General features: G+C 65.2%; 1 protein-coding gene across 7 annotated transcripts; it reads left to right on the top strand.

Annotated features, from left to right (window-relative positions):
* The first annotated feature begins 1328 nt into the window (after positions 1–1328).
* Positions 1329–25839, top strand: TRAF2 (TNF receptor associated factor 2). Of its 7 annotated transcripts, XM_032307322.1 has the most exons (12): positions 1822–1913; positions 1994–2083; positions 11511–11720; positions 12235–12313; positions 12574–12672; positions 17568–17729; positions 18725–18799; positions 20387–20461; positions 22352–22684; positions 23226–23403; positions 24408–24556; positions 25121–25839. In XM_032307322.1, the coding sequence occupies exons 3-12, from the start codon at positions 11533–11535 to the stop codon at positions 25337–25339; spliced, it is 1557 nt and encodes a 518-aa protein (XP_032163213.1). In that variant the 5' UTR covers positions 1822–1913; positions 1994–2083; positions 11511–11532; the 3' UTR covers positions 25340–25839. The 7 variants fall into 7 exon arrangements, with proteins under 7 accessions (XP_032163211.1, XP_032163208.1, XP_032163207.1 ...); XM_032307320.1 differs by lacking the exon at positions 1994–2083 and having other exon boundaries at positions 1329–1913; XM_032307319.1 differs by lacking the exons at positions 1822–1913; positions 1994–2083 and adding an exon at positions 2764–2982.
* Positions 25840–26297: the final 458 nt, after the last annotated feature.

The following is a 26297-nucleotide window of genomic DNA, read 5'->3' as shown; positions in this document are numbered from 1 at the left end:
CAGCTGCCCCGAGACTGGGCATTTTTATAAAATTCTGCATGTGAGGCTGTTGCCTGGGCCTTTGGCTTTGGGGTATGGTGCGGCATTTGTGTTCTGAGGTTGGCTGAAGGGAGGAGTGCGTTAAGTGGAGTAGGGACGAGCTGCTCCTGGGTGGGGGAATTTGGGGTGATCTTTGTTTTCTTCGTGGTACTTTCCTGTGTTTTCCAGAGCTTCGGAAGTCAGCTTCTGTTGCTTAAAACACAAATGTTTTTCAATCAGCTGTAACACCAGGTGGGGGGGTGTAGTGAACACGTCCTACCTCTTCTCTCCTCACCACTGTCAGGACTTTCTGCGCATCTCTCCAAGTCCAGAGCACGAATGGCCATGGAGACGGTGATCCATGTCTGGCGGCAGAGGACGCTGTGTCCCACGCGTGTTGGTCACCACCATGCCTTCTCCATCAGCAGCGCTTAGCACAGGCTCCCACGGCGGGGCGGGGGGCGGCTCAGGGCTGGCCCTTCAAGACACCTTTGTTGGGGGGAGGCTGGCATCCTCCTCACTGTGGTTCTGGGACGCCCCCAGGATGAGCCCGTCCCAGCGCTGGCTGCTGACAAGTCAGCCCCGGGGCCTCAGGGACTTGTGTGGTTCTCCTTTCTGAGGGGGTTGCCCTGGGGGAGGGCTGGCTCTCCCACGGTGGCTGTGCACTTTGTGGGCGGGGGGAGCCCCCCTTGGCAGGCCTTCTGGAAAGGCGCTGTCAGATGACCGCACCGTGAGAGCAAAACCAGCTTCCTTCGGAAGCGGCCGGCCCGGGCTCCCCTCCACAGGTCTGAGAAGCGAGGGGAGAGGGCTGGGGTTAGGTCCGGGGCCGGGCTGCGGGGGCTGAGGGAGCCCGTCCACGCGGGGCAAACTCTGCCGAGCAGGGGTCCCTCCTACGGGGACAGAACTAGGTGCCTGAGGGGCATCCTGTGTCCGGGGTCCTGAGTGGGGCGGAAGGGTCGGCTTTCCTGCCTCGGGCTCCCTGCCTCAGCGGCTGCCTGAGGGAGGAAAGGGTAAGAGGAGAGGGCCTCTGAGGAGCGTGGGATGCCTGGGAGGAGAGGAGGGGCGGCATTGGGAAGCCTCCCTGGGGCACAGGTGACACTCTGGGAAGGGGAAACAGAGGCGGTGGGGGCGGACTGCCGGCCCTCGAGAGCCATCGGGCCTCCGGCAGAGCCGGTATGGGAGGCCGCAGGCCCGGTGTCGGCCGCAGGCCCGGTGTCGGCCGCAGTGTGCGCCCCAGCGTGCAGCCAGGTCCATGCCTCTCTCGGGGCGGGGGTGCGCTGAGGCCCAGGACAGCGGCCCTCTGTTGCCTCTGGACCCCAGCCTTCAGGGAGCAGCGGAAGCACGAGGTGCGCCCTCCCAGTCTGCTCGGGGCTGCCCCAGGCCCTCCCCAGGCCCTCCCACTGCAGCTGCGTTGGGCGGAGTTTTGCTTTCTCTTTGGCAGGAAGGAACCTGAGTGGGAATCCCCTGAGCTGCCTGACGACCAGAGTGAGTCACCCCTTTCCAGCCAGCCAGGACCGAGGTGTCACCCGGACTGAGCGGGCCGTGGGGGCGGGTGGGCCGCTTCCCAGTCTGGGCGAGGCTGGGCCGTCCGCTCCCGTTCTCAGCTCTGCATGCCTCAGAGGCCTGTCATCAGAACCAAATTTTTTAAAATGTGTGTATGTGAAAATCCTTGGAAACAGCAAAGTCAAAGAGCATTTTCCTGCTGAAACCAATGGCAGGTCCTTTAAGATCGGCCCAGCCCTGCGGGCGCTGAGGTCTACAGGTGGCAGCCGGACCAGGAGGCAGGAACTTTGCCAGAGAAATCTCTTCTGGACTCGGGGCCAGGCCGAGGTGGCCACACGGTCCCGCATCCTGGAAGAGCAGGGTCCGACACTTTCTGGGAGCCGCTGCGGAAGGTAGGCGGACAGCTTCCTGATTTCACCCTGAAGGAAGGGGCTGGTGAACCTCCTCTTTGTAAGAAGCATTTCCTTCCCAGCTGCGGGTGGTTCCCGGGACAGCCTTGGTGTCCCAGATGCCGGGAGGAGCCCCGTTAGTTACGGGATTTGGACGAAACCTCACCGAACCTGTAAGTCGGCCTGGGGAGGTGCTTGTGGCAGACTCAGCCCCGGAGTTCGTGGAGCCACCGCTGGAGTTCAGACAGAGGCAGGGTGGCCTAGTGGGTGGGTCCGAGGACGTGGTTTGTAAAGGGGCGTTCAGACTCCAGACCGAGTAGTGTTGACGCACCATGTCGGCACTTGCGGACCAAGCGCAGAGCCCTTACATCACAACACTGCAAAGCCTGCCTCTTTTTCGGGTTTGTTTTGTTCTAAAGAATTTATTTATTGGACAGAGAGAGCGTGTGTGCACACAGCAGGTGGAGTGGTAGGGAGGGGGAGAAGCAGACCCCCACCCAACAGAGAGGCAGGAGCCCGCCCTGGGGCTCCATCCCAGACCCTGGGATCATGACCCCAGCCGAAGGCAGACGCTCCACCACCGAGTCACCCTGACCCGCGTGTTCTTCCATGCGTCCTCCCCAAGCGTTCCCGTTGCTCAGATGATCCCTCAGAGAGGGGTGCTGAACGTGCCGGGTGGCTTGGGGTAAAGACTCTGACCTGAGTTTTCATTTCTCTTCCTGCAAAGTGCCGGGAGCAGGGGCGCCTGGGGGCTCAGTGGGTCTCTGCTGGGCGGGGGGGTAGCCTGCTTCCTCCCCTCTCTCTGCCGACTTGTGATCTGTCTGTCAAATGAATAAATAAAATCTTTAAAAAGAAACGCAGGGAGCAGCTGCCACCCCCGAGCCCTGCTACGAGCGGAGACGGGATTCTTTAGGTGCCCAGCAGAACCGTGCGCGGGGGGGATGGTCTCCTCTGGCAGGTCCGGAGCAGCCTGGCCTCGGGTCACACACGCAGGGGCAGCGACGGGCCCGCGCTCAGCTCCCTTCCTGCGCCCGCTGCGGTTCATGGGTCTGCGTTTTCGATGGGCGGAAAGGTTCGCGCAAGTAACCCCCCACTTAAAACCACGTTAAAAGGTGCAGTTTCGCGGCCTTTGACCATTCCCGGCGGGACTTCCGGACCGGGGGCCGCGGTCCGTCCCGCTGCGCACGAGCGCGGGGCTCCGCGGACTTCCCGCAGCCCTAACGCTCGCTGGGGCCTGCGCTGGGCAGCGCTGCCGGGAGGGGCAGGCGCTGCCGCGGCGCCCACGGGCCCGGCTCTCGGGAGCGGAGGCGCCCACTAGCGCTGCCCGCAGGAGGCCCGCTCTCCGCCCCCGGAGGACAGCGCCCGGCCGCCCGCAGCAGCCCGACGACTGCGCGGACAGAGCTGGGGCTCGCCTTAAGTGCTCCGGGCGCGGCGGCTCCAGCCAATCGGCGCCCGCTGCGGCCTCCGGCGCGCTCCTGATAGGGTCTGGCGTCAGTCCGTCAGGGGGCGGGCCGAGGCGGAGGGCGGGGGCGAGACCTGGCCAATCGGCGCCCGCTGCGGCCTCCGGCGCGCTCCTGATAGGGTCTGGCGTCAGTCCGTCAGGGGGCGGGCCGAGGCGGTGGGCGGGGGCGAGACCTGGCCAATCGGCGCCTGCTGCGGCTCGCTGGGCGCTCCCGGTAGGCCCCTGCGCCCGTCAGTCAGGCGGGCTCGGGGAGGCGGGTCCGCGGCGGCGGCGGCGGCGGCGGCGGCGGCTGGGCGGGCGCGCAGTTCCGGGCGCGCGGCGACCGTTGGTGAGTGGCGCTGTGGGGGTCGCGGGTCGCGGGGCGCGGGTCGCGGGGCGGCGGGGCCGGGGCGGCGGGCGCGCGCTGCGCCGGGGAGTCGGGGCCGGCGCGCAGGGTCGCCGCCCCGCGGGCCCGAGGGGGTTTCTCGGAGCCCGGCCGCCCGGAAACCGAAAGTCGCAGCGCGGCCGGCGCAGGAAAGTTCGCGAACGCCCGCGGGCGCCCACGGCGGCTCCGGCCGGGGTGCGCAGGGGGTCGCGGCCGGGGCCGGCGCGCCGCACGCCCCGCGCCCCTGACCCGGCCCCCGGCGGGGCTGCTGACCTGGTGCAGGGACCCGGCCCTGCGCCCGCGGGGCTCGCCTGGCCGCCCCCGTTCCCGCCCCCGCGCGCCCTCGCCCTTCTCTGCCCCTGGGTGCCCCGCCCCCACCCAGCTCCTGCGGGGCCTGGAGGCCCGTCTGGGTCCGTGGCGCCGCCCGGGACCCTCGAGCACCCGCGGGCTGGACGCCGAGCGGGGCGCGGGGGGAGTCGGCGAGCGGCCCGTCCTCCTCCTCCGGCCGGAGTGCTCCCGAGCGCCGGTGTGTGCGCGCCCTCCGACGGCCCCCGCAGCCGCGGCGAGCAGGGAGCGCTTGGACTGCGTTCCGAGGTCGTGCGGGTCGTGCCCGTGTCCTGCCCGCCGGGCAGCCGGAGGGGGACCCGGGATGAAGAGCGCGGGGAGGGAGAGCGAGCTCCTCAGGGCCGCGGCCGGTTCGGGAGCTGTGCGCCCCTGCGGTCCCCGTCACCTGCGACGTCCCGGGTTCGTCTCAGCCCCGAGGCATCCGGCTGTCCCTCGGTGCAGGAGGGGCGTCCCGTGTGTCAGTGGGAGCCAGGTGAGCGTCCCGAGGCGGGTGGTGAGGACGCGGAGATGGCCTTGGGCACCGGGTCCAGATCCTGCCGCGGGGCGACCTGGAGCAGCCTGTTCGGGCGTCCGTGGCAGTGGAGAGCCCAGGACAGCAGCTGACACCCAGCAGCTCACCGGGGCCGGGAGTGGGTGGGCCGTGGCCTGTGTCCGCTCGGTGGGGCTTTAGGTGGCCGTCTCAGCCAGCCTCGCGGTGTTGGCCGCGCAAGTGCGGTACGGCTTCGCTTCAGCCCTTCGCGAGCCCCAGAGACCGTCACTGCTTCTGGCGGTGGCTTCTCCACGCCACGCATCTGGGCAGCCCCTCTCCCTGGGTGCTTGGTTCCCAGAAGAAAGCCCAGCCCCTGAGGCCCTGGCTCCTGAAGGCATGCACTGGCGCTTAGGGGCTCTGTGCAGGCCTTTTTTTTTTTTTGGTAACATTTATTTATTTGAGAGCGAGACAGTGTGGAGCAGGGGTGGGTGGGGCAGGAGAGAGTCTCCCGCAGACTCCCCGCTGTCAGAGCCTGACCCAGGGCTCAGTCGATCCAGCGACCCTCAGGTCATGACCTGAGTCAAAAGCAAGAGTCCACGCCCCCCCACCCCCGGGGCGCTCCTGGTGTAGCCCTTTTGGCTGCAGGTGCTTCCCGACATGGCTAGTCTGTGCCACGTATCCTTCCGGTGCCCCGCAGTGTCACGGATCGGTGTCCTGTGGCCCCATTGTGCTGTGTGGTGCCAGCCCACCCCTACCTCGGCGTCCTCAGCACCAGGCACGGCGCAGGGCAGGAGCCTGTGAAGACCGGTGCGGCGGGAGGTTCGGGGTGAAGGCTGTGTGTGCCTCCGTGCCGCTCTGCCGTGCTGGCTCCCTCGGGGGGGCTCCAAGCCGAGGGGGCTTTCAGCTGGGGGTTCTCTCAAGTGGGTTTTAAACTTCCTGAGGCGGTAAACGTAGACGCCATTTCTTTGGGGACCTGAAGGAGTGGGTTACAGCAGTGCTTGTAATTTGGGGACTAGAGCACAGGACTCAGCCGTGGTCACTTGTTTCTGGGGAAAGCATCGTCTCCAGGAAGATGAAGGCCTTTTCGGTGCGTGTTTTGAGAGTCAGATCTGTGGAAACTTCCAGCCGCCTGCCCTCCCAGTGGCGTGATCGGTGCACCAGCAGGACGCCACAGATGGGGAGAGGCGAGGGCCAGCAGGTCCAGAGAAGAAAATCCGGGGAGAGTCACCCGCACACCGCACACGTGATGCCAGGAGTGCGGTGACACCTGTCTTCGCTGCGTGCTGGAGTCCAGGCCTGTGCTTGGGGCGCCGTTCTCCGTGCGCCGGGTCTGCTCCCTCGTGGAGAGGAGTGGGGACCGCTCTCTCGGGGGCTGGCCCTTGTGTCCACAGGGAGGACATGCCACGGTGTCACCACAGTCTCCCACCCCTGGACAGAGGGTCTGAGCCCAGGAGGGGCATGCAAGAGGCGGACTCCGCGGAAACCGTCCAGGGTCTGCGCGGGAACAGGCTTGAGGCCACGTTCCCGGCGGGGACCTGGGGGCATTGGATCTCGTGACCTGGTTGTGGCTTAGGAAGGCGAGTACTCAGCAGGGCTGGGGGTGGGGGGTAGGATAGGGGGTGCCTCTGGCTGGCTCGTGCGGGATCAAGGATCGAGGTGCCCCATTTGGACTGGTGTGGAGGAGAGGCGGGACTAATGGACAGAGGCATCCATGGAGGAGCGGCCAGTCGGGGAGACATGGCCTGGGTCTCTCCTGCCCTCCCAGTCCCTACCTGCTGGTGCCTAGCTTACATTCTAGAAGAGACCAGCCTGTGCGGCGCGGGTTTCCTGGCCGCTGAGAGGGAAGGCCTTGTGGAGGAAGCCCAGCCCTCGGACCGGCAGGGCGGTGGGCGGAACCATGGGGCAGGCTCCTCTGGCTGCCAGGAGGGCCGGTCACGGGGGTGGTGGCCAGGGTCTGGCCGTAGCACTGTGCTCCGATTCCAGGTGTTGGGGCGAGTGCTGCAGGATTCACTGACACGCTCCGGTGGGCGGGTGGGAGACAGCGGTCTCGGAGAATGTGGCTGCAGCAGCCGAAGGCGGGGGTGCTTCTTGGCTGAGATGGGGGCCCAGCTGTGGAGGGGGCAGGGGGAAGTGCAGCCACTGACATCTAGAGGTCAGGGGGAGGGGCAGGGGAGCAGGGCAGTCACCTGGGCCAGGAGGACTGGAGAGTCGCTGCACCATGACCAACAGATCACCCTGTCCCTACCGAGAGCCCTGGTCTTGAACCACAGATGCTGAGCTTCAGGGTGGCAGTTGCGTGAAGACGCGTGAGCCCACGCCTGGACCAGAAGCGCCCGCAGGGCGCTGGCTCGCGATGCCGATGCGGTAGTAGGAGCAGGTGTTGGCCGTGAAGTTGGTACCGGGCTGCTCTCTGGCAGTACGCCGAGCCTGGAAAAACGTGAACTACAGTAGAAACTTATAATTTTACAGTGGATTTCCAGTCCCGGCGGGGGGGGCGGGTCTTGGGCTCCCCCTGCTGATTGGAGCTCTTGAGCACTGCCTCGGCGGGCTTCTCGGCCGGGTTCGGACCTGGGTGCGGGCAGCTGAAGTGGGACGTGGAATTATGGTGTCGTACAAAGTGGAGCTGTCAGTGGGGACGTGAACTTGGAGAGCTCGGTCCCTGGCATTCGGGTGTCACCGGCTGAGGGTTGAACCCGTGTGTCTGCTGGCGGCATGGTGATACCCCCTTCCTGCCCGGCAGCCAGGCACCCCCGTGGCTCATCTGTTATGAGTTTGGGCAGCGCCTGGTTGTGGGAAGGAGAGAACCTGTCTCTCGGGGACCCGCGCCGCTGCCCTGTGCTCATGCCCCAGGCTGGAATGGCAGGGCCAGCTGCCCTGTGGCCTCCGGCTCAGCCGGCGATTTCTCGCAGGGACGCCCCTTTCCCTGGGTCCTTGTGCTCCGCACCCAGACAGGACCTGAGCTTGTCCAGGGGCTGGATGCCCCCCGCTCTCTGGGGGGCTTCTTCCAGGTCAGAACCTGGTTTTCAGGTTGCTCTGCCATTTTCAATACTACGAGACAAGGTGGTTTTGGAGAGGATTAGGGATTTATTAGAGACTTAAGGCCCTTTTTGACTCTTTGAGAATAGAAATCCCATCTTTATAAAAAATTTTTTTTGAAGTTGAGGTATATGTGCGACAAAATGTGTGCGCCCTACGGACACGGCGAGGTGCGCGCTCAGCCGTGTGTACGGGCGCTTCTGGCGCCCTGAGAGGCTCCCTCTTGGTCCCGTTGGTTGGTGTGGAGGCCCTGACCCCCTGAATGGAAAATGGCTGTTTCTCTACTCATGGTCCTTCTGACACCAGATAGGCGGTTCCTGGGACCCCATCCGTGGGCTCAGTGGTTTCTGGAGCGGCTCAGGGAACTCCCGCAAACACGGATTCCAGGAAATCGCTGATGGGACAGACACACAGGGTGAGGCGTGGGGCGGGGACACGAGCCTCTGCGCTCTCCAGCACACCGCCTCTCAGCACCGTGACCGTCCCCAGCCCGGGAGCTCTGAGCCTCACTCTTCAGGGCATTCGGGGGCTCGGTCACAAGGGCAGGATTGATTAAACTATTGGTCGTTGGTGATGAGGTCAGGCTCCAGCCCCTCACTCTCCCTGGCCTTGGGGTGGGGGTGGGCGTACAAGGGGCTTATGAGTAACAGAGAGGCCCCCCCTCCCCGTGGCTCAGGAAATCCCAGGGGTTTTAGGAGCTTTGTGCCAGGAACAGGGAAGAGGAGGGAGTATCTGGCAGGTTACAGCCCCGTGCCACCCAAGGGGATTGCCTCCCGGCTTCTGCTGTCCCAGGGTCAAGCTTCGGGTAACTGGAACCGTTCTGGAAGTACTGTTTTGTGTCTGGTAGAAATGCTCTTTTTTTTTTTTTTTTAAAGATTTTATTTATTTACTTGACAGAGATCACAAGTCCGCAGAGAGGCAGGCAGAGAGAGAGGGGGAAGCAGGCTCCCCGCCGAGCAGAGAGCCCGATGCGGGGCTCCATCCCAGGCCCCTGGGATCATGACCTGAGCCGAAAGCAGAGGCTTTAACCCACTGGGCCTCCCAGGCGCCCCTAGAAATGTCCTTTTAACAAAACAGAAATCTGTTCGTTGTAGGAGCTTCGTGCATTCGTGTCTGCAGCCTGGTGTGGGGGAACGAGTGAGTCTGAACTCCAGGACACGCGGAGTCAGAGTGCTTGTTCCCGCGTTCCCGCAAGCCACTGCAGATGGGGCCGTTCATAGCGCACTTCCCCGGAAGAGGATTTGGAAGCTTGACGGGACCAGTAGGGTGTTCTGGTTTTAGGTTGGGTTGCTGTTGACTCCTGCACGCGGTAGCTGCCCCCCTCACCCGCCTGCCCGGGCCTGTGTCCGTGCGGCGGGCGGTGCTGCTCATCCAGGGAGGCCCCCAGGCCCGTGGCATTTCAGATGGTTGGGCATGGGCAGACCACCTAGACGTTCCGAGGTTCAGGGTCAGAGACGGGGAAGTCTTCTTCTGGGGCTGAGGCGAGCATCGCAGCGGGACTTACCGTGGTGACGGCCTTCAAGGTGTTACTTTTTCTTTTTTGTAATTTTTGTCAGAGAGAGCACAAGCTGGGGAAGCCGCAGGGAGCCTGATGTGGGGCTCGATTCCAGGACCCTGGGATCATGACCTGAGCCGAAGGCAGACGCTTAACCTACTGAGCCCCCCAGGCACCCCTCAAAGTGTCACTCACATTTTGGAACAACGCTTTAGAGTTTTCATGATGTCTTTCATTGCAGTTCTCGAAAGTTTAGATGTGTTTACGAATGAGATTTGAACAACACGTTTAGGGACGGAAGCTGGGAACCCCGCAGGCACAGCATGGGCGGTGCTGGGACCCCTGGGCCAGTGTGAGGTGTGGCCAGGCTCCTCGGGCTCTCCAGGGCCGCTTCTCCACGTTCAGAGCAGGAGCACAGAGCATCACCGTGTCCGCCAGCTGGGACCACTGAGCAGGCCGTGTTGGTGAGGTCCTGGAGGCCTGGCTGCGCGCCGTGGCCTTTTACCTTCCTCATCACTCAGAAAGAGAGGCCATTCGTGGTTCTTCTAGAGCTCGCGGGAGTCCGTTGGTGGTTGGTGCAGTGAGTTCAGCCGGCCAGAGAGCCGGGCCCGGCTTCCAGCCAGGACGGGGAAGGGGGAGCCCCGACTCCCGGCGCTGAGGGCGGCGGCTCCGTGCGGTTTCAAGAGAGAAAAGCATCACCATAGCTCTTGTACCCTGTCATGGTGGGGTTTGTTTCTCTCTTACTTTGCCCGTCCGTGTGAAACACGGCTGTGAGTCTGGAGTCCTTCTTGTGTGTTCTGTTTCGCTTGTCGAGTTGAACATGAAACAGGCGTGAAGCGTCTCATTGCTGTGGTTGGTGTTACTTAAAGGTAAACGTCTCCGTCTAACGTAGTCCATAGAGCAATGACCGTCAGATTGTTGATGGGTCCTGAAATCGGTTTCGTAGCGTGCCCCGAAGAAAGGCGGGACATGCGGGATGTCTCGCCTGAGAGTAAGTGCACGTGGACGAGTCCTTTGTTCGCTCAGTGCTTGTCGCACAAACGTGGCCTTGAAGACTGTGGGCTGAGGACGTCCTCCACCTCGGTCGCCCTGGCCAGCACCGTGCGTGCACCGGTGAGCTCTCAGGCTCTTGGGTTAGCTTTTCCACCAGAGGGCCTGTTGCTGGTACCTTCTAGTGCCCACACGTCTGTGTCCTGACGGCTGGAGAGAATGACTTCCCCCAGTCGTCAAAGGGACTGATGGATGGTGCGGGGGCCCAGACACGCCCACACATGCTGACGGCGTGTGACCAGCGCGAGGGGCTCTTGGTGTCCTGCTGAGCGGCCGTGGGTACCCCCGCCCCCGGTCTGTCCAGTGGTTGGAGGAGTAAAGGCGGGTTACAGAGCTGGAACGTGTGCGCTCTCGCTGGCCAGCCCGGGCAGGCCTCACAGACCCAGAAGCCTTCACTGGAAGGGAGTTTGCCCAGTAGACGGGAGACAGGGCCACACTGTCACTGCTTCCTGTGCTGTCCGGACAGCTCAGGACAATGAAGACAGACTTACAGGCGTAGGAAAGAGCCCTGTTCTTTCAGAACGTCCCGGTTTGAAAGTTGGCGTGCTCCCTGTGCACATGTGAGAGGACAGGTGTGTTTCCAGGGGCATTTGGGGAAGGAAGCTGCTGGGAGCGTTGGCGGTGGGGCTGGGCAGCTCGGAGTGAGCACGGATTCACGCCAGGGTTGCTGGGTCGTCGTCCTTTTCTCAGGGTTGGCGGGGCCAGTTGATTTTGAAATACTGGATGTTGGACAGTGTGTCCCGTGGAAGGGCTCAGAAGGCCGTGGAAGCCTGTCCCTTTTCCAGCGCGTGCGTCCTAGCTGCTTTGCCCCGGCGGCCTTGCCAAGGCCTGGGGGCTAGCAAAGGGCAGCTCCCAAGGGAGAGGGACCCTGCTGACGGTGGCCAGAGAGCAGAGCAGTGGTGCCAGGCGGGCTGCGTGCCTCCTCTCGGGGGTGACATTGGAGAGGCCGACGTCTAGGGTGGCCGCCTCCTGGCTGCTGCCTCGGACCGAGCACGGGCAGGTCAGGATTTCCTGCCGGGCTGACTGCGGGATGTTTGGGCTAGTCAGGAAGGCACAGGCGTAAAGGACTGCGGATGGCCGGTGTCAGCGGGAAGGTGGCATCCGGCACGCGCTCTGCCCATGGGTCCCAGCGGAGTGGGCCGGGTGACCTTGAGGGCGGCCGGTGGGTCTGGAGGCTCCGGGTGGGCGCGCTGAGCCTCGGCCCGTGTGTGCGGCGGTTGGGCTGGCGGCTCCCGGTTCCTGCGGAGTGCTGGGCGCCGCTCCTCCCTCCGCCGCCGTTCAGCCCGGACCCCTCACTGCCGGGCAGGGCTGTTGCCCCGCAGTTGGGGCCCGTCCGAGGACCCCCGCCCCGCCGTGACCTGCTCTCTGTTCTTCCGCAGGGCGCGGTGGTGCGCGGCTCTCATGGCTGCGGCCGGCGCGACCCCTCCCGGCTCCCTAGACCTGTTGCAGCCCGGCTTCTCCAAGACCCTCCTGGGGACCAAGCCGGAGGACAAGTACCTGTGCTCGGCCTGCAGGAACGTGCTGCGCAGGCCTTTCCAGGCGCAGTGCGGCCACCGCTACTGCTCCTCCTGTCTGACCGGCATCCTCAGGTACGGCGGGGCGCCTGCACGGGTGCTCCGGGGCTGTCCCTGAGGGCAGAGGCGCGGGCTCAAGGCAGCGTGAAGTCTGGGGCCGGGGAGGCGGGGCTGCCTGGTAACTGGGCACTGCGGCCGCGGGGTGCGACATACTCACTGATCCCGGCCGCCTCCTGTGGGTCGCGTGGGCGCAGGACCGCTCACCGGCCCCCGACTGGCACGGGCATTTGCACGGGCTGCGCCGCTCTAGTGGGTGGACACGTACGCAGGAGCCCCCGGCGGCCGCTCTGAGTGGCCCGTGGACGCAGGGGTGGGCGCAGAGAGCCCCGGTGTCTGCAGGGGAGGGGGTCTCGCGGTCGGAGGGTGCGGGTCGTCCCCCAGCTCCGAGATCTTCAGCGCGGAGCCTGCGTGCGAGCTCGCCAGGGACGAGGGCCGGGCGGGAAGGCGAGAACACAGCGGGGACTGCGCGTGGCCCGAGGCGCCCGCGCTCTGCGTCGTGTGACGGCCGGCCCTCCCCTTCGCTCGCTAGCTCCGGGCCTCAGAACTGCGCCGCCTGCGTGCACGAGGGCATATATGAGGAAGGCGTCTCGATTTTGGAAAGTGGTTCGGTAAGTGAAAAGTCTTCGAGCAAAAAACATCAAAGTGAACAGAAAACGTTCTGGTGTTTTTCTAACACCCCCGAGGGCCGCGTGGTCCCGGAACCGCTGGGATGCGGCCCTCCCAGCCACGGTCACGTCCAGAGCTGGGAGCGGCCGCACCAGAGGCGTCTGGGGCCTGGGCCTCGGCCCAGGAGCCTCGCAGTCCGGTGGCGGGGTCGGCGGCGGGCCGCTGGGAGGGGGAGGCCTGACCCTCGGAACGCTTTCCTCAGGCCTTCCCAGACAACGCCGCGCGCAGGGAGGTGGAGAGCCTGCCGGCTGTCTGTCCCAGTGACGGCTGCACCTGGACGGGGACCCTTAAAGAGTACGAGGTGGGTGTCCCCTGCGCGGCCTCCGAGCCTGAGCCCCGCCCCCAGAGCAGTCGTGCTGGGCCAGCCCGTGGCTGCTCGCCGTCCAAACGCGGGGACTCACAGGGTCGTGCCTCGGGGGAAGATTTTCATGGCCGGGCCCAGTTGTCCGCTCGGCGGGATGCCATGGCAGGGTGGCCGCAAGGGGACAGAGGTCATGCTGGCTCTGAGGGCACCGTGGCCACATCTCCCAGAACATGCAGGAAAAGAGCTTTTTTGCTTGGTGGGATCTTCCTGGGTGTTTTCAGACAAGGGCTTTCTTACTTAGAACCGCGTGGACGTTGGGAGTGGCAGGAGGATCCCGTATGTTCGGTCTGTGGCCGCAGAGAGGCCCTGGCCAGTGACAGGGCAGCGGCTGGTGTGCCCGTGTCAGTGGGCAGGGCGGGCTTGCGTCCCCGCGTCGGTGTGCGTAGCAGCTGGCGGGCAGACCGGCACAGCTGCCGTGGCTTCGCTGCTGTGGCTGTCCCCGCTTTGTAACTAGCGCGGCTCCGACGGTCGCCCGTACGCAGACGGCATGGTAGCCGGGTGTCCTCCTCCTGAGGAGGAGACGAACCGTATTTGGTCCGTCCACACTGTGGACCAGTATTCAGCCATACAAAGGAAGGAGAGAAATCCTGACATGGGTGGACTCGGAGGCTATTGTGCTCAGTGACCTGAGCCCGTCCTAGAGGGTCGGTCCTGTGGGAGCCACTCCTGCGAGGGCCCCAGAGCAGTAAAACCCAGAGAGGCAGGAGGGGGCAGGGCGACCACCAGGGCGGGAGGCCAGGAGTCGTGGAGAGTGGCGGGTTGGCCTCTCGCGGTGGGCAGCCCTGTTGGCGAGGCCGGATGGGCTGTTGGTGTGGAACCCTGGCTCTCCAAAGCTCAGGCACGCTCCTGCCCCAGGCCCTGGGATAGCCTCTGTCATAGGGCGGACACTGGGCACTGAGTCGTGATGGTGGTGGAGGGCCCGTTGGGGCTGGAAGTGCGACCTGAGCTTCTAGCAGGCTTCTCCCTTCCTGCTCTCGGCCTGTGTGCCGAACTTCCCTTGTTTTCTTCTGTTTTAAAGATTTTACTTATTTATTTGACAGACAGAGATCACAAGTAGGCAGAGAGAGGAGGAAGCAGGTTCCCCGCCGAGCAGGGAGCCTGATGCCGGACTCGATCCCAGGACCCTGGGACCATGACCTGAACCAAAGGCAGAGGCTTAACCCACTGAGCCACCCGGGTGCCCCTTCCCTTGTTCCCTTGACCAGTCAGACTCCCTGGTCTCCGGGCTGTAAGCCATGTGTTTCCAGACAGCAGCTTGGCTGTGTCTAGGGAGGAGGCTCTGGTGGGGCAGGCTAAGAGATGCACTTTCCGTCCGGCGGGCACCTGGGTCTTCGAAGTGGAGCAGCTCTGGGCCCCCCACGCCCTTTCTGGTGCCTCCCAGACTCCCAGACTCCCAGACTCCCAGGACTGAGACCCAGAGGCCCCCGGGCTGCGTCATGCAGGCAGAGGTTCTGCTCAGCAGAAGGGGCAGCTCTGACTGCCCGGGGGTGTCCGGAGAGGAGGCCGTGGGTTTGTGGATCTCTCTTGAGGGGGTGGAGAGCCTGAGCAGGCTCTGGGGCTTGGGTGGGTATAGGAGGCCCTGTGGGGCATAGGGAGTGGGCACGGGGAGCTGTGCTGCCTTCTGCAGGGACCCAGAGACGCCCTGGGCGCAGGTGGAATCACCCCCACCTTCGAGTCTGAGAGGCTGGTTTCTGCTGCCTCCAGGCCCATAGTGTGGGCGGGTGGTGGCTTCGTGGGCCTTGGGCCTCGGGCCAGGGACCGCAGCCAGCCTGTGGGCTCGGCCACGGCTCTGCAGGCATGTAGGCTGGAAAGTCCCTGGCTGGCCCGGAGAGCCCCGGAAAGTCCCTGAGAGGGTGGGTTTGGTCATGTGGGAGGGCGGGCACTGCTCTGGGACTCTAGGCCTGACCCTTTGGTAAAACCTGTCCTTGGCTGTGAACGTCACAGGCCTGAGCGAGATCAAGGCCTCCACGTACACCCGCCCTCCACTCCGAGCCAACCTGGCTGCCCTTGGCGGAGCTCGAACTCACGGTGGCGTTGTGAAATGCTGGTGCTGTGGCTGAGCTGTTCGCAAGTTCCCGGTTAGCCTTTTAATGAGATTTTCCTTTGCAACAGTGTCTGATGTTTTCTAAGAAGGCAGTGACTTCAGTCTCCAGTTCGGGTCAGAGACGTCTATGGAGCGCCTGCCAAGTGCCAAAGGTGGCCCCGAGCAGGCGCGGGCCTGTGGTGGCGGCGCGGGAGGGCCGGTCCGGCCGGGGAAAGGCTCTCCGCAGAAGCTCCGGAGAGGGACACAGGTCCCTGGAGGCCACAGTTGAAAGGCGAGGCCGGGGCAGGCGTGCTCCGTCCCCCCACACGTGCCAGCAGACTCCGAGGCGTCACAGCGCTGCTTGCGGAGGCAGCTGGGATTCTGCTGGAACAAATACCGATTTCCGATTTCTCCAGGGTGTGCTTCTCTCTGATCCCACGAGGGCGCGGTGCCCTGCGCCTGCTCCAAGGCGGTCCTGGGGTGACAGATGGGCACGTGTCCGAGGTCGGACCCGCTACGGATGGCAGTCAGCAGAGGGCTGTGCCCCCTTGCCCGTCTCGCTGGTGCCAGCTCGCTCTGTGCTGCCTTGGGGGCCCCCCGCAGCGATCCCCAGGTGTCCTGCCGTGTGGTCCGCGTCCTTAACTAACTCCGAGCAGCCTGTCTGCGAGTATCGTATTCCGTCTCGTGAGCTGTGATCACTTCTGGGACTCCTCCCGGGTGCGTTGTGACTGTTACGAGGTTGGCGTAGCCCAGACGCTGCCTACCGTTGGTTCACGGGGGCCTGCGTGGCGTCCGTCTGCCACAGCCCTGGGGATCCTGGGGGTTCGGCGAAGGCGGGCTCTGCTGCAGTGCAGGTGGGTTCGGGGGCTAGGCCACGTCGGCAGGGAGCCAGGCTGAGGTGACCGCGTGGGGCTGGCCCTCTGCTGGGCCATCGTGCGGCACGGCGTGTCCTAGCCAGCCAGCCTGGTGTGCAGCCTTCCTACAGCGGGACTTCACGTGGCAGCCTGTGGGATGCTCGGTTGGGCTGCGGCGGCTAACCAGGGAGGCCTGCTGGGAGCGTGGATCTGGTCTGAGTGTGTCCCCGTGGGAGGGGAGAGGACAGGGTGCCTGCTCCGGGAGCTTGTGGCATGGGCGCTTGCGAGGAGGTGTGGGCCCCACCAGACGTGTCCCTGGAGTTCACTCGTGGCTTCTGCTCCCTCTGGAAGTGCTGGGCTTTTGCCCCAACAGCCAAGCCTGTGGCACAGGTTGGAGACACGGCCAGCATGTTCCCCGCCCCGGAACGGCACGTCTCCGGGCCCCCCTGCTTCTTTCAAATGCGCCACGACCAAGCTTGTCAGGGAAGCCCTGAAGACCCAGTCCCCCGGGAGGGCATCGCGCCCCGTGGCTGCCCCAGCCCAGAGCTCTGTGCAGATGCTGAGCCCACAGTGGAGGGCTTCCTCCTGCTCTGGGCCAGTCCAGGACTTTCCTCTCACAGTGATCTCGCCTCCTTCCCTAGCAGGTTCCTCGTCGTCCCCAGTGTGCCCTAGTGTGTCCTGCCTAAAACTTCTTATGTGGTGCCGAGTGAGGTCGTCCCAGCACAGAAGGACCCATTCTGTGTGTGAGCGGAAACTCGCTGGAGGACGGAGGCATTGGACCCACAGATGCGGGGGGTCGGGGGCGGGGTGGGGCCGGGCACAGGGTTCAGTGGGACAGAGTCCAGTGTGGGACGATGACCTTGTTCTGCGGACAGATGGAGGGGACAGTGCCCCACAGCGTGAATGTGTTTGGCGCCCTTAGAAGCAGTTAAGATGGTAAACTTCATGTCGTGTATGGTTTACCACGATGAAAGTCCCGAACAGCAAACAAACCTGGAGCCCCCGTTCCTCTGCCCTGTGCCCCTCTGCTGTTCCCCTTCCTGGCAGACTTGCCACGGGCCTGCAGGCTGTGCGGGACCGTGGGCTCCGGGCCCTGCAGGGCCGGCCTGTGACGGGCCTCGGGTCCTTGCCCTTGCCCTGCCCCACCTTTGGCGCCGACCCCCCCCCACCCCCAGTGTCCCGCTCTCACTCAGGAAGGCCGGCAGCTGAGGTTCAGCCGGGTTCCCGCGCCCACCTGCGTGGTTCTGCGGCTCCAGCGGGGCAGCGCCTGCCCACCCTCCTCCCTCTACCTCTGCCGCGCCTCCCCGCACGTTCCTCCCGGGGCAGGCGGCTGGAGGGCCCCAGGCTGGGCCTGGCCTCCCGCAGCCACCACACGCCCTCCCCGTGCACGCCGCCTGTGCGGGCTGTCAGAGAGGGACGTGGCACGAGCTGCGGGCTCCCGGTCCTTCGCTGCTTGGTCTGGCCGCGTGGCCTGTCTTCCCGGCACGTAGACTCTCGTCACTCCCGGGCCTCTGGTCCACTTGGAAGCGGCCCTGCTCTAGGCCGTCCGCCCGGAGCATGGGCTCTGCCACCCGTGGAGTGCCCTCTGCTCCTGCTCTCTGCACCCCATGCTGTCGCTGCCCTCAGCGGCCCCTCTCGCTCTCTGGACCGTGGTCCTCTTGTCCCTGAGTGTCACTCCGGAGCATCCCCAGGGAGGAATGCTGTGGGGTATCCCGTGGGCGGGGTGCCGACAGCTAGACTCGAGTCCTCCTCGCCTCTGACCTGGAGCACAGGTCCTGCAGCGGATGAGATCCGGGCACGCGGGGCGGCACCCCTCACCTGGCACCTGTGGGGTCGGCACAGGTCCCAGTGGCCCTCAGCAGGGTGGCCATCTCCAAACGCACATGGGGCCCAGTGATGGCGGCCTGTAGTGTCCCCTGTGCGCCGTGTTGACGCTTTGCTGCCTTTGTTGCCAGAGCTGCCATGAAGGACACTGCCCGTTCATGCTGACCGAGTGCCCGGCGTGCAAGGGCCTGGTTCGCCTTGGGGAGAAGGAGCGTCACTCGGAGCATGAGTGCCCGGAGAGAAGCCTCAGCTGCCGGCACTGCCGGGCGCCCTGCTGCTGGGCGGACATGAAGGTGAGGGTGCCCGGCCCCGTGGGGCCGTCACCGCACCGCTGAGCCGCGCCCTCCGCCGCTGTGGCCAGTTTGGCACTTCGGCTGCGTGCCCCCAGCCCTTCCCTCCCAGCCACGAGGTAGAAGGTTCTGGGTGGGGAACTGGGTTGAGGATGAAGGCAGAGTGAACGCGTTTTAAAAAGCTGTTTGAGTGTAGCAGGTTGCACCTGCACGGCGGCCGTGGAAGGGCCATGCCGCCCGCACTCGCCCGTGTCCGTGTCCGCGCGTGCCAGGCTGCGTCAGGGTCCCCACGCTTACCGCATAGGTCCCAGGCTTTGTGTCATTCTCTCTCAAAATTCTTGAGTCTCTGGAGAGCTGTGCGCCTTGCTGTCATTTCTGAGTCTTACTGGTGACTCCCTGCCTTCCCGGCCTCACTCGGTGCCCACGTTCAGTGACGTCTGTGGCGTCTGTCCCCACACTGCTTCTCGATGACATGTCTACAAGGTCTTTTCATCTGTAATGGTGCTCTGGGGGTGTCTTTCTTTCCTTTTCTGCCTATTTGTTGTAATAGCTGGGCTGTAGGGTTGGCCGATGGCGTCCCCAGGGTTCCCTGCTGCGTTCCTCAGTCCCCTCGTCTGGAGCCATCTGTGTGGAGGCCTCCTGACGGCCAGACTGCCTTGGGGCGCCTTGGGGGGCCTCCCGGAGGCGTTCCCGCCCCTGCAGGGCCGTGGCCTGTCCTGCTGGCCTTGCTCCTCGGGGCCAGAGAGGCCACTGGCACCCTCCATGGCCCAGTTTCGGGGTGACCGGCAGCAGCGTCCCCCCGAAGCACCACCGGTGGCTTGTCCTTCCTGTGGTGTCCTGGAGCTGCCAGATGAGGGGGCGGCTCTGGTCTCCGGTGCTTCTGAGCGCCTGCAGGACCGACCCCATTGGGGGTCTCAGGAGCTGCTGCCCCAGAATGCGGCCAGGAGTCGGTACGGGTGACCTCATGCGCGCCTTGGCCCGCATCTGCTGTCTTTCAGGCGCATCACGAAGTCTGTCCCAAGTTCCCCTTGACTTGCGACGGCTGCGGCAAGAAGAAGATCTCACGGGAGAAAGTAAGCGGCTTCCCGGGACCGGGGCTGCGGGAGCGTGTGCTTGTGCCCGTGGTGTGGGGCTCTGACCTGGCCCCGACGGGGAAGTGTCGGCTTGTGGTGAGAGCATTGGGTCACCTGTGGGCCACTGTGTTGTCACGCGGAGGCGGAAGTGACCCAGCCTGAGAGAAACGACACACGCCCCAGACCCTGGCCCAGTGCCTCCCCCGGCGCCACTGTCCGTCTACGTCTAGAACACCTCAGTGGCCGGGGCGGGGACTCTGCTTTTGTTTGTTTTTAATTTGGTCTTCTTGAGAGAGAGCGTGAGCGCGGGGCAGGGTGGGGTAAGGGGCAGAGGCAGGGGGACAAGCAGACTCCACGCCGAGCAGGGAGTACGACGTGGGGCCTGAGCTCAGGCCCCGAGGTCATGACCTGAGCCGAAACCCAGAGCCACTGAGCCACGCCGGCACCCCTCGCTGCTCCGTTTTAAGAGAGGCCGCGTTGTGGGCTCGGACTGCCTGTCGCGGTTACGATTTCTGCCCGATTCCGTGTCAGCGGCCCGACCTGCTGCAGGGCGTCTTGGTCCCTGCTGGTCTCAGCCTGGGGGGCGTGCTGGTGCTGGCGCCCCGGACGCAGCTCCTGCGCTGCACACGCCAGCAGTGACGCTGTGCTGGCGGCCGGTCTCCGGCTCCTCTGGCGCTCGTGCGACACGCGGTCGGGCCCCGCGTCTGCAGTCCGGGAGGCGGGAGGCGGGCTCTCGGGGGTGCGCCGCCATGCGTCTCTCTGCTTACCGGTCTCTGAGATCGCCCTTCAGGACCCAACGGTCGCGGATGTGGGTAAAACGGCTGTGTGGGTCCCGAGTGAGAACTAGGGCAAGTGTGCTGACAGGTCAGAGCCCAGGCCCCAGCCCCAGCAGCGGGTGGCGTGACACCCTCGGGGCTCGCCCTGCGACAGCTGAGAAAGACCATCCCCGGAGTTTCCGTTTGTGGTTCTCAAATCACGAATTCGATGGGCCTTTGGGTTAGGGCTCACCTGCATTTCTCCTGCTGGGCACCCGGGACCCCTGGGGACGCCTGCCGTCTCCGGCGGTGGGGAGAGGGTGGAGGCAGACGGACCGTTCTTAAGGGGTCCCGTGGCCGCCCCTTGGCCTTGCCCACCGCAGAGAGCAGCGTCCACCCCATCTTGGCCGGCAGGAGGGGCCGCTGGCTCCGTGGCCGGCACACGTGCTGTCGCTCTCTCTGGCTTCTCCCACCTGTGCTGCTGGGCAGTGCGGTCGTGCGCCGGCGCCACGCTGGGTCAGTGGTGGGCGTCTGGGCCCTGGCCGGGCCGTCCTCCCTTCTCCCAAAGCCCCGGGCCTCGGACAGCACACGGCGCTGAGGCCCGGTGCAGGACCGGGCTGCTGCGGGTGCTCGGCCGCTGGCCATGGTGCAGGTCCCCAGGCTGCACACTCCCCTCCGCACCCCTCCCTCTGTTGACGCCCGCAAGCTGCGCGTGTGCGTGCGTGCGCGCCTTGGGCTCTCCGACTGGGTCGTCAGAGTTCGTTCGGTGTGAGACGGAAGAGGCCAGGCAGGGAGGGCAAGGGAGCGGCACTTAGGGCGACCTTTCGTGTAGTTCCAGGACCACGTCAGGGCGTGTGGCAAGTGCCGGGTCCCGTGCAGGTTCCACGTCGTCGGCTGCCCCGAGTTGGTGAGTCCCACTGGCCACGGGTCCGCTGGGGCCTACGGCAGCTCCCTGTCTCCCGAAAGGGGGCCCCGCGGAAGCATGCTGTGCATCCTCTTCCCCAGCGCGGGCCTTGCTGAGCCTCCGGCCTGGCCTCCTGGTCTCCCTCCCACCTCCCCTGCTGCCTCCTCAGCCCTCAGCTGTCCTGGCCTCGGCTCGGGCTCTGCTCCGTCCACTTGTCCTCGTGCTCACTCAGGGGCCCACCTCTGACCACCTCCCTCTGCTGAAACTGCCCCGGGCTTTGTACCTCCCTCATACCTCGTGGGCATCTCAGGCCTCAGCTGCACTCGGACCCCCACCCCAGCCCAGCCCTCCCACCTGCCCCAAACGGGTAGTTTGTGTCACCCCAGGGGTGCCAGCCAAAGCCCAGCAGTCACTGTGGGCCTCCCCCGCCTTCTGCGCCGCGTCCGGTCCACCCGGGGAGGTCCCTGCTTCCTGCAGACAGGTCCGGGACCCCACCTGCCTCCCCTGTCTCGGTGGCCTCTGTGGCCCTGGTGGGTCACTGGCCTGGCTGTCCTCACGCACACGGACCTGTTCCCACCCCAGGACCTTGACCTGTTGGCGTCTGGGCCGCTCGCTGAGGCTTCTGCTGGCCTCTACCCTTCTTTCCCCGACTGCTGTGTCCCCGGGGGTGGGAGGTGCAGCCCCCGGCTTTCGGAGGGCCTGGGGCACGGCTGGCGCGCTGCTGCCCGCGGACCCCCCGGCAGTCCTTCCGTGGCGGTTGTCGCAGGGCTGCTGTTCTCTGGAGCCCGGACACCTGGTCTCAGGTACGGCCCCAGGAACGGCCCCTCCCACCGTTCTTTGCATGTGGTGACGTGGCAGAGGTGGTGTTCCCCAGTCGTCGCGCTGCCGCCGGCCCGCTGTGGGCCCAGAGTGCAGCAGACGCAGGCTTTCTAGCCAATGGAGCCAGACGTACCCCGAGGCTGAAGGTGGTGTTGGGCTCGTTGCTCTGACCCTGACCTCAAGCCCCCAGCCCCGTGTTAGGCATGCGCTGCCCCCCCACCCACCCCTGGACCGCCAGGGGACCACCTGTCCCAGCACCACTCGGGATGAGCTCTCAGGGCACTGTGTCTCGTGGACTTTGTTGTTCGAGATTATCTAATGTTTTTATTTTTATTATTTTATTATTTTTAAAATATTTTATTTATTCATTTGATTGACAGCAAGAGCAGGAACACAAGCAGGGGAGCGGGAGAGGGAGAGGCAGACTCCCCGCTGGGCAGGGAGCCTGATGCGGGGCGCCATCCCAGGACCCTGAGATCGTGACCTGGGCCAAAGGCAGAGGCTTAACGGCGGAGCCATCCCGGCACCCCTATTTTTATTTTTATTTTTTCTTTTCTTTTTATTTTTTTTTAATTTTTTCAAAGATTTTATTTATTTGACAGACAGAGATCACAAGTAGACGGAGAGGCAGGCAGAGAGAGAGGGGGAAGCAGGCTCCCTGCTGAGCAGAGAGCCCGATGCGGGGCTCGATCCCAGGACCCTGAGATCATGACCTGAGCCGAAGGCAGTGGCTTAACCCACTGAGCCACCCAGGCGCCCCTCAAAAAAATTTTTTTTATTTGTTGTGAAGTTTAGGAGAAACTCAGATGCATGTGATAAAGAATATTGAAGACTTTGGGAAAGGTTAGCTTTACGGGTCTCCTCTCCGCTTGGGCACCTTCTTACACGCGTGTGCTCCTCCCTGTTACGTCAAGTACAAGCAGAGAAGTTACTAGGACGGTCTGTGCTTCGGAAGGTAGCGGCTCCAGGTAGCAACAGGTGACACGCGGGGACATGTCCCTGCGCTGCCTCACCTCGCAGCCCGTCCGCGGGGCTCAGGGGCAGGGAGGGCTGAGCCCCCGCTTCTGTCCGCAGGTGGAGAGCGAGAAGCAGCCGCAGCACGAGGCCCACTGGCTCCGGGAGCACTTGGCCATGCTGCTGGGCGGCCTCCTGGAGGCCAAGCCCCTCTCTGGGGCAGGGGACCCCTTCCTGAGCCAGAGCGAGATGGGGGGCTGGGAAGCCAGCACGCTGCTCCCCAAGGCTGCGGAGCTGCGGCAGCGGTGCGAGGCCCTGGAGAGGAAGACCGCCACCTTTGAGAACATCGTCTGCGTCCTGAACCGAGAGGTGGAGAGGGTGGCCATGACCGCCGAGGCCTGTGGCCGGCAGCACCGGCTGGACCAGGACAGGATCGAGGCCCTGAGTAACAAGGTGCGGGCCCGCGGTGCTCGGGGCTAGTCCGGGCGGGCCCGGGGCATCAAGGCGCCTGAGCGGGGATTTCAAGGACGGCCCCTTGCTTTCTGTTTCTAGCACAGCGTTCTTTCTGCTTGTGCCTCCTCTGTTCGTGAGCTCTGCTCCCTTGATGGGCCTCACGTGGGCGTCCCAGCGGCTGCTCCGAGGCAGCCTTGTCTCTCTGGCCTGAGGGGGTAGAGGTGGCCGCAGGGAACGGGCCTCGTGGTTGCTGTGGGTGCTGCGAGCGTGTTTCCTGCACTGAGCTCTTGACCTTGGGCATAGGTGGGGTTGGGCATCTCGTGGGGACGGAGCTCACTCGAGACCAGCTGAGCCCAGTGAAACCTTGGGGGCCGCTGGGGGCTGCTGTGCTACCCGAAGCTGGTGGAGAGGTGGGTGTGGGGCACTGCCATAGGCACCTCCCCGCGAGGGTGGCCTCCGAGGCGCGCTGGATGGAGGCCCACGGCCCCGCCCGCCGGCGCCCGGGAAGCCCCACGCCCTCACAGGGCCCCCGTGCCCCCAGGTGCAGCAGCTGGAGAGGAGCATCGGTCTGAAGGACCTGGCGATGGCGGAGCTGGAGCAGAAGGTCCATGAGATGGAGGCGACCACCTTCGACGGCGTGTTCGTCTGGAAGATCTCCGACTTCGCCAGGAAGCGGCAGGAGGCCGTGGCGGGCCGCACGCCCGCCATCTTCTCGCCAGGTGCTGGCCTGAAGTCCACCTCAGAGCTGCTGCGGTCTGAGACGCCAGCGCCTCCCCGACAGGGCGAGGGAGCGGGGGGGCTGCCTGCAGAGGGCTTCCCCGCGCCTGCCGCCGCTCCGCTGGGTCTTCAAGGCTGGAGCCGCGAGCGGGTGCTGGGAGCAGGGGCCTCTGCTCTGGCCTGGCCGCAGGTGCTCCGCAGCCCTTCCCGGGGCCGCCGTGCCCCTACCTGCCCAGGCCCCCTGCATAGACCCGATCCCCTCTGACGGAGAGAGCCACACGCATCCGTTACTCCCGCAGCGCCTTTGGAGCTGCGGGCTTAGCATGTAGGTCCCTCTCCTGCGGGCGGCCTGGGACGGGCCAGGGATCGCGGCCCGTAGGCAGGGCTGCTGTGTGGTTCTGCTGCGTCTCCTCAGCCGGTCCCGGACGGAGCACACGCTCTGGCTTCCAGGGGGTGGGGGTGGGGGGCAGACTGTCCGGGCAGCGTCCTCTGGGCTCTGGGCTCTGGCAGGCCCGTCCTTGCTAGCGCGTTCCCGGAGGAGTGGGGTCACCCCTGCCGACGGGAATCTCTCCCGAACCGAGCTCTGACAGAAGCGGGCCGAGGGCAGGGGGTCAGGCGTGCGCCCCGGCTGGAGCCCCCCTCCCCCGCAGCTGGAGCAGAGCCGGGTCCAGCTCCTGGAGGTGCGAGCAGGAAGGCAGGGAGGTCCGCTAGTGGGCGTCTCCGGGCACCCTCTGGGTGTTGGCTGAGGCCCCTCCAAGCCGGGCTCAGGTCGACCAGCGCCGAGCTTCACGGCTGGTTCACGTGTGGCCGTGGTGGGCTTGCATTTGGGGTTCTTAGAAAGGTTTTCCCTAATTAGTTGTTTTTGCTTCGGGACGCTCGTGTCCGTGAGGAGCTAAGCGTACGGAGTTGGAGGACGGGTATGCACCCCCAGACCTGGGCGTTTTCTGCGTGTGTGGGTTTCTCAGGGAGCCCTCGGCATGGGGTCACGGGCGCCGTCTCCCCACAGCCTTCTACACGAGCAGGTACGGCTACAAGATGTGTCTGCGCATCTACCTGAACGGAGACGGCACCGGGCGCGGGACACACCTGTCACTTTTCTTCGTGGTGATGAAGGGCCCCCACGACGCGCTCCTACGCTGGCCCTTCAACCAGAAGGTGCGTGCGGCTGTCCCAGCGGCTGTCCCGGGGGCCACGAGGGCAGTGAGGTAGTCAGGACAGGCCCTCGGGCTCTGCCCAGTCGGTCCCCAGGCTTCGGGCCCAGCGGTTAAAGACGCTGCCTCGGAGTCGGTCCCCGAGGACAGGTACAGCTGCAGAGCCTGTGCCTTTAGGGGTTACGGACGCTCTGAGACCCGGAGTCGGCTCCTGGTGCAGGGATTGAAGGTGCCGGCGTCATCGCTTTCCCTCCGCCACGCTGGGCTGGCCCTGTGGGCTTCCTGGTGGAGGCGGCGGCGCAGGGCAGCTGTGGCTCCTGACGGACAAGGACTGTCCCTTCAGGAGGGCAGTGGGTGCTCTGCGAGCTCTTCCGTATGAGAGCCTCTGTCACGTGACTGCGAGTTGGCGAGGCGCCAGCCAGCATGGCTCCGCAGTGTCCCCTGCGGCCTCAGACCCCGGGGCCTGAAGGACAGAAAGTGCTGGAATGGGCACCGATCACCCAGGCAGGGAGCTGGGGCTGGGTGGGGCGTGACTCGGTGTCGTCCCTGTGCGGCCACTCTCTTCCAGGTGACCTTAATGCTGCTCGACCAGAACAACCGGGAGCACGTGATCGACGCCTTTAGACCCGACGTGACCTCGTCCTCTTTCCAGAGGCCGGTCAGTGACATGAACATCGCCAGCGGCTGCCCCCTCTTCTGCCCCGTCTCCAAGATGGAGGCCAAGAATTCCTACGTGCGCGATGATGCCATCTTCATCAAAGCCATCGTGGACCTGACAGGGCTCTAGCTGCCTCCCCCCGGGGTCAGGTCGGGAGTCGGACCACGGGGCCGGTGGCTCGGTGAGGAGCCACCACGCAGGGCCTGAGCCTCGCAGTGGGTGGGCACCTGCCGTGTTCACGTTCCACTGGGAAGGGGCCGCCCTGGGAGAGGCCGCTCCGCTCAGGCCCCGTGGGATGGGCTGCAGGCCTGCCAGGAGCTGGCGGAGGGCCGGCCGTGCGGGCGCTCGGGGCAGGGGGAGCCGAAGTCGAGGGGAGCCGGCACCACGTCCCGCCCCACGGCCTGGAGAGAAGGGATGTTCTCGGGCCTGGCCACTACTCTGAGGAGAGGTCCTGCTGTGCAGGCCTGGCCAGGCCAGCGGGCGGGGAGGGCCCTCTGTGTCCTCAGGGCATCCTGTCGGCTGCCCCTGTGGCAAGTGTGGGGTGCGCACTCGGCCCTGCGGCGAGACAGGATGGGTCGGCTGCCCCGTTGGGCTGCGGAGAAGTCGTTATTAAAGTGTTAAATCTCTGGTGTGTGGTGTCCGTCTGCCTCTGGCCTCGGTGGTGGTCACCTCAGGGGTGTCCTGGCCCTCTGCCCTCCTATGGCCCCTCCCCACAAGTCACCAAGTCCTGAGAAATTTCGTGGCGTCCGGCACAACAGCTCGTTCCCGCGCGCCCTGCTGAAGCCGACTCTTCTCTCTCCTGGCAGGCTCTTTGCTGGCTCCTGGCCTCGGGCCTCCCCGGGGGTGCCTCGAGAGCAGGTGCCCGTGTGTCCCCACCATCCACGCAGGGACCTCTGGCTCGGGAAGAGCAGCTTCTTTGGCATTTGCCTCCCCCGAACCAGGACTTGTCCCGACGCCAAGCATGTCCTCCTTCTGGCGCAGGCCTGAACCTCTGTGGGACCTGGGTCAGGGTCTCTGCCCGGTGCCGTGTGGGACCGGGGCAGACTCGGGGTCCTGGCCGGTGGCCGTCTGCACTGTGTTGGGGACC

This window comes from Mustela erminea, chromosome 12 (assembly GCF_009829155.1).
Source record: "Mustela erminea isolate mMusErm1 chromosome 12, mMusErm1.Pri, whole genome shotgun sequence".
NCBI lineage: Eukaryota > Metazoa > Chordata > Mammalia > Carnivora > Mustelidae > Mustela > Mustela erminea.
The sequence above is the reverse complement of the archived record's forward strand: the minus strand, read 5'-3'. Positions and strand labels throughout refer to the sequence as shown.

Excerpts from the sequence above, each read along its gene's own strand:
- TRAF2 (XM_032307319.1), top strand. The coding sequence starts at position 2,852 with ATGGTCTCCTCTGGCAGGTCCGGAGCAGCCTGGCCTCGGGTCACACAC. Across the intron at positions 2,983-11,510 it reads CGTTTTCGATGGGCGGAAAG|GGCGCGGTGGTGCGCGGCTC; the intron begins GTTCGCGCAAGT and ends GTTCTTCCGCAG. Across the intron at positions 17,730-18,724 it reads GCTGCTGGGCGGACATGAAG|GCGCATCACGAAGTCTGTCC; the intron begins GTGAGGGTGCCC and ends GCTGTCTTTCAG.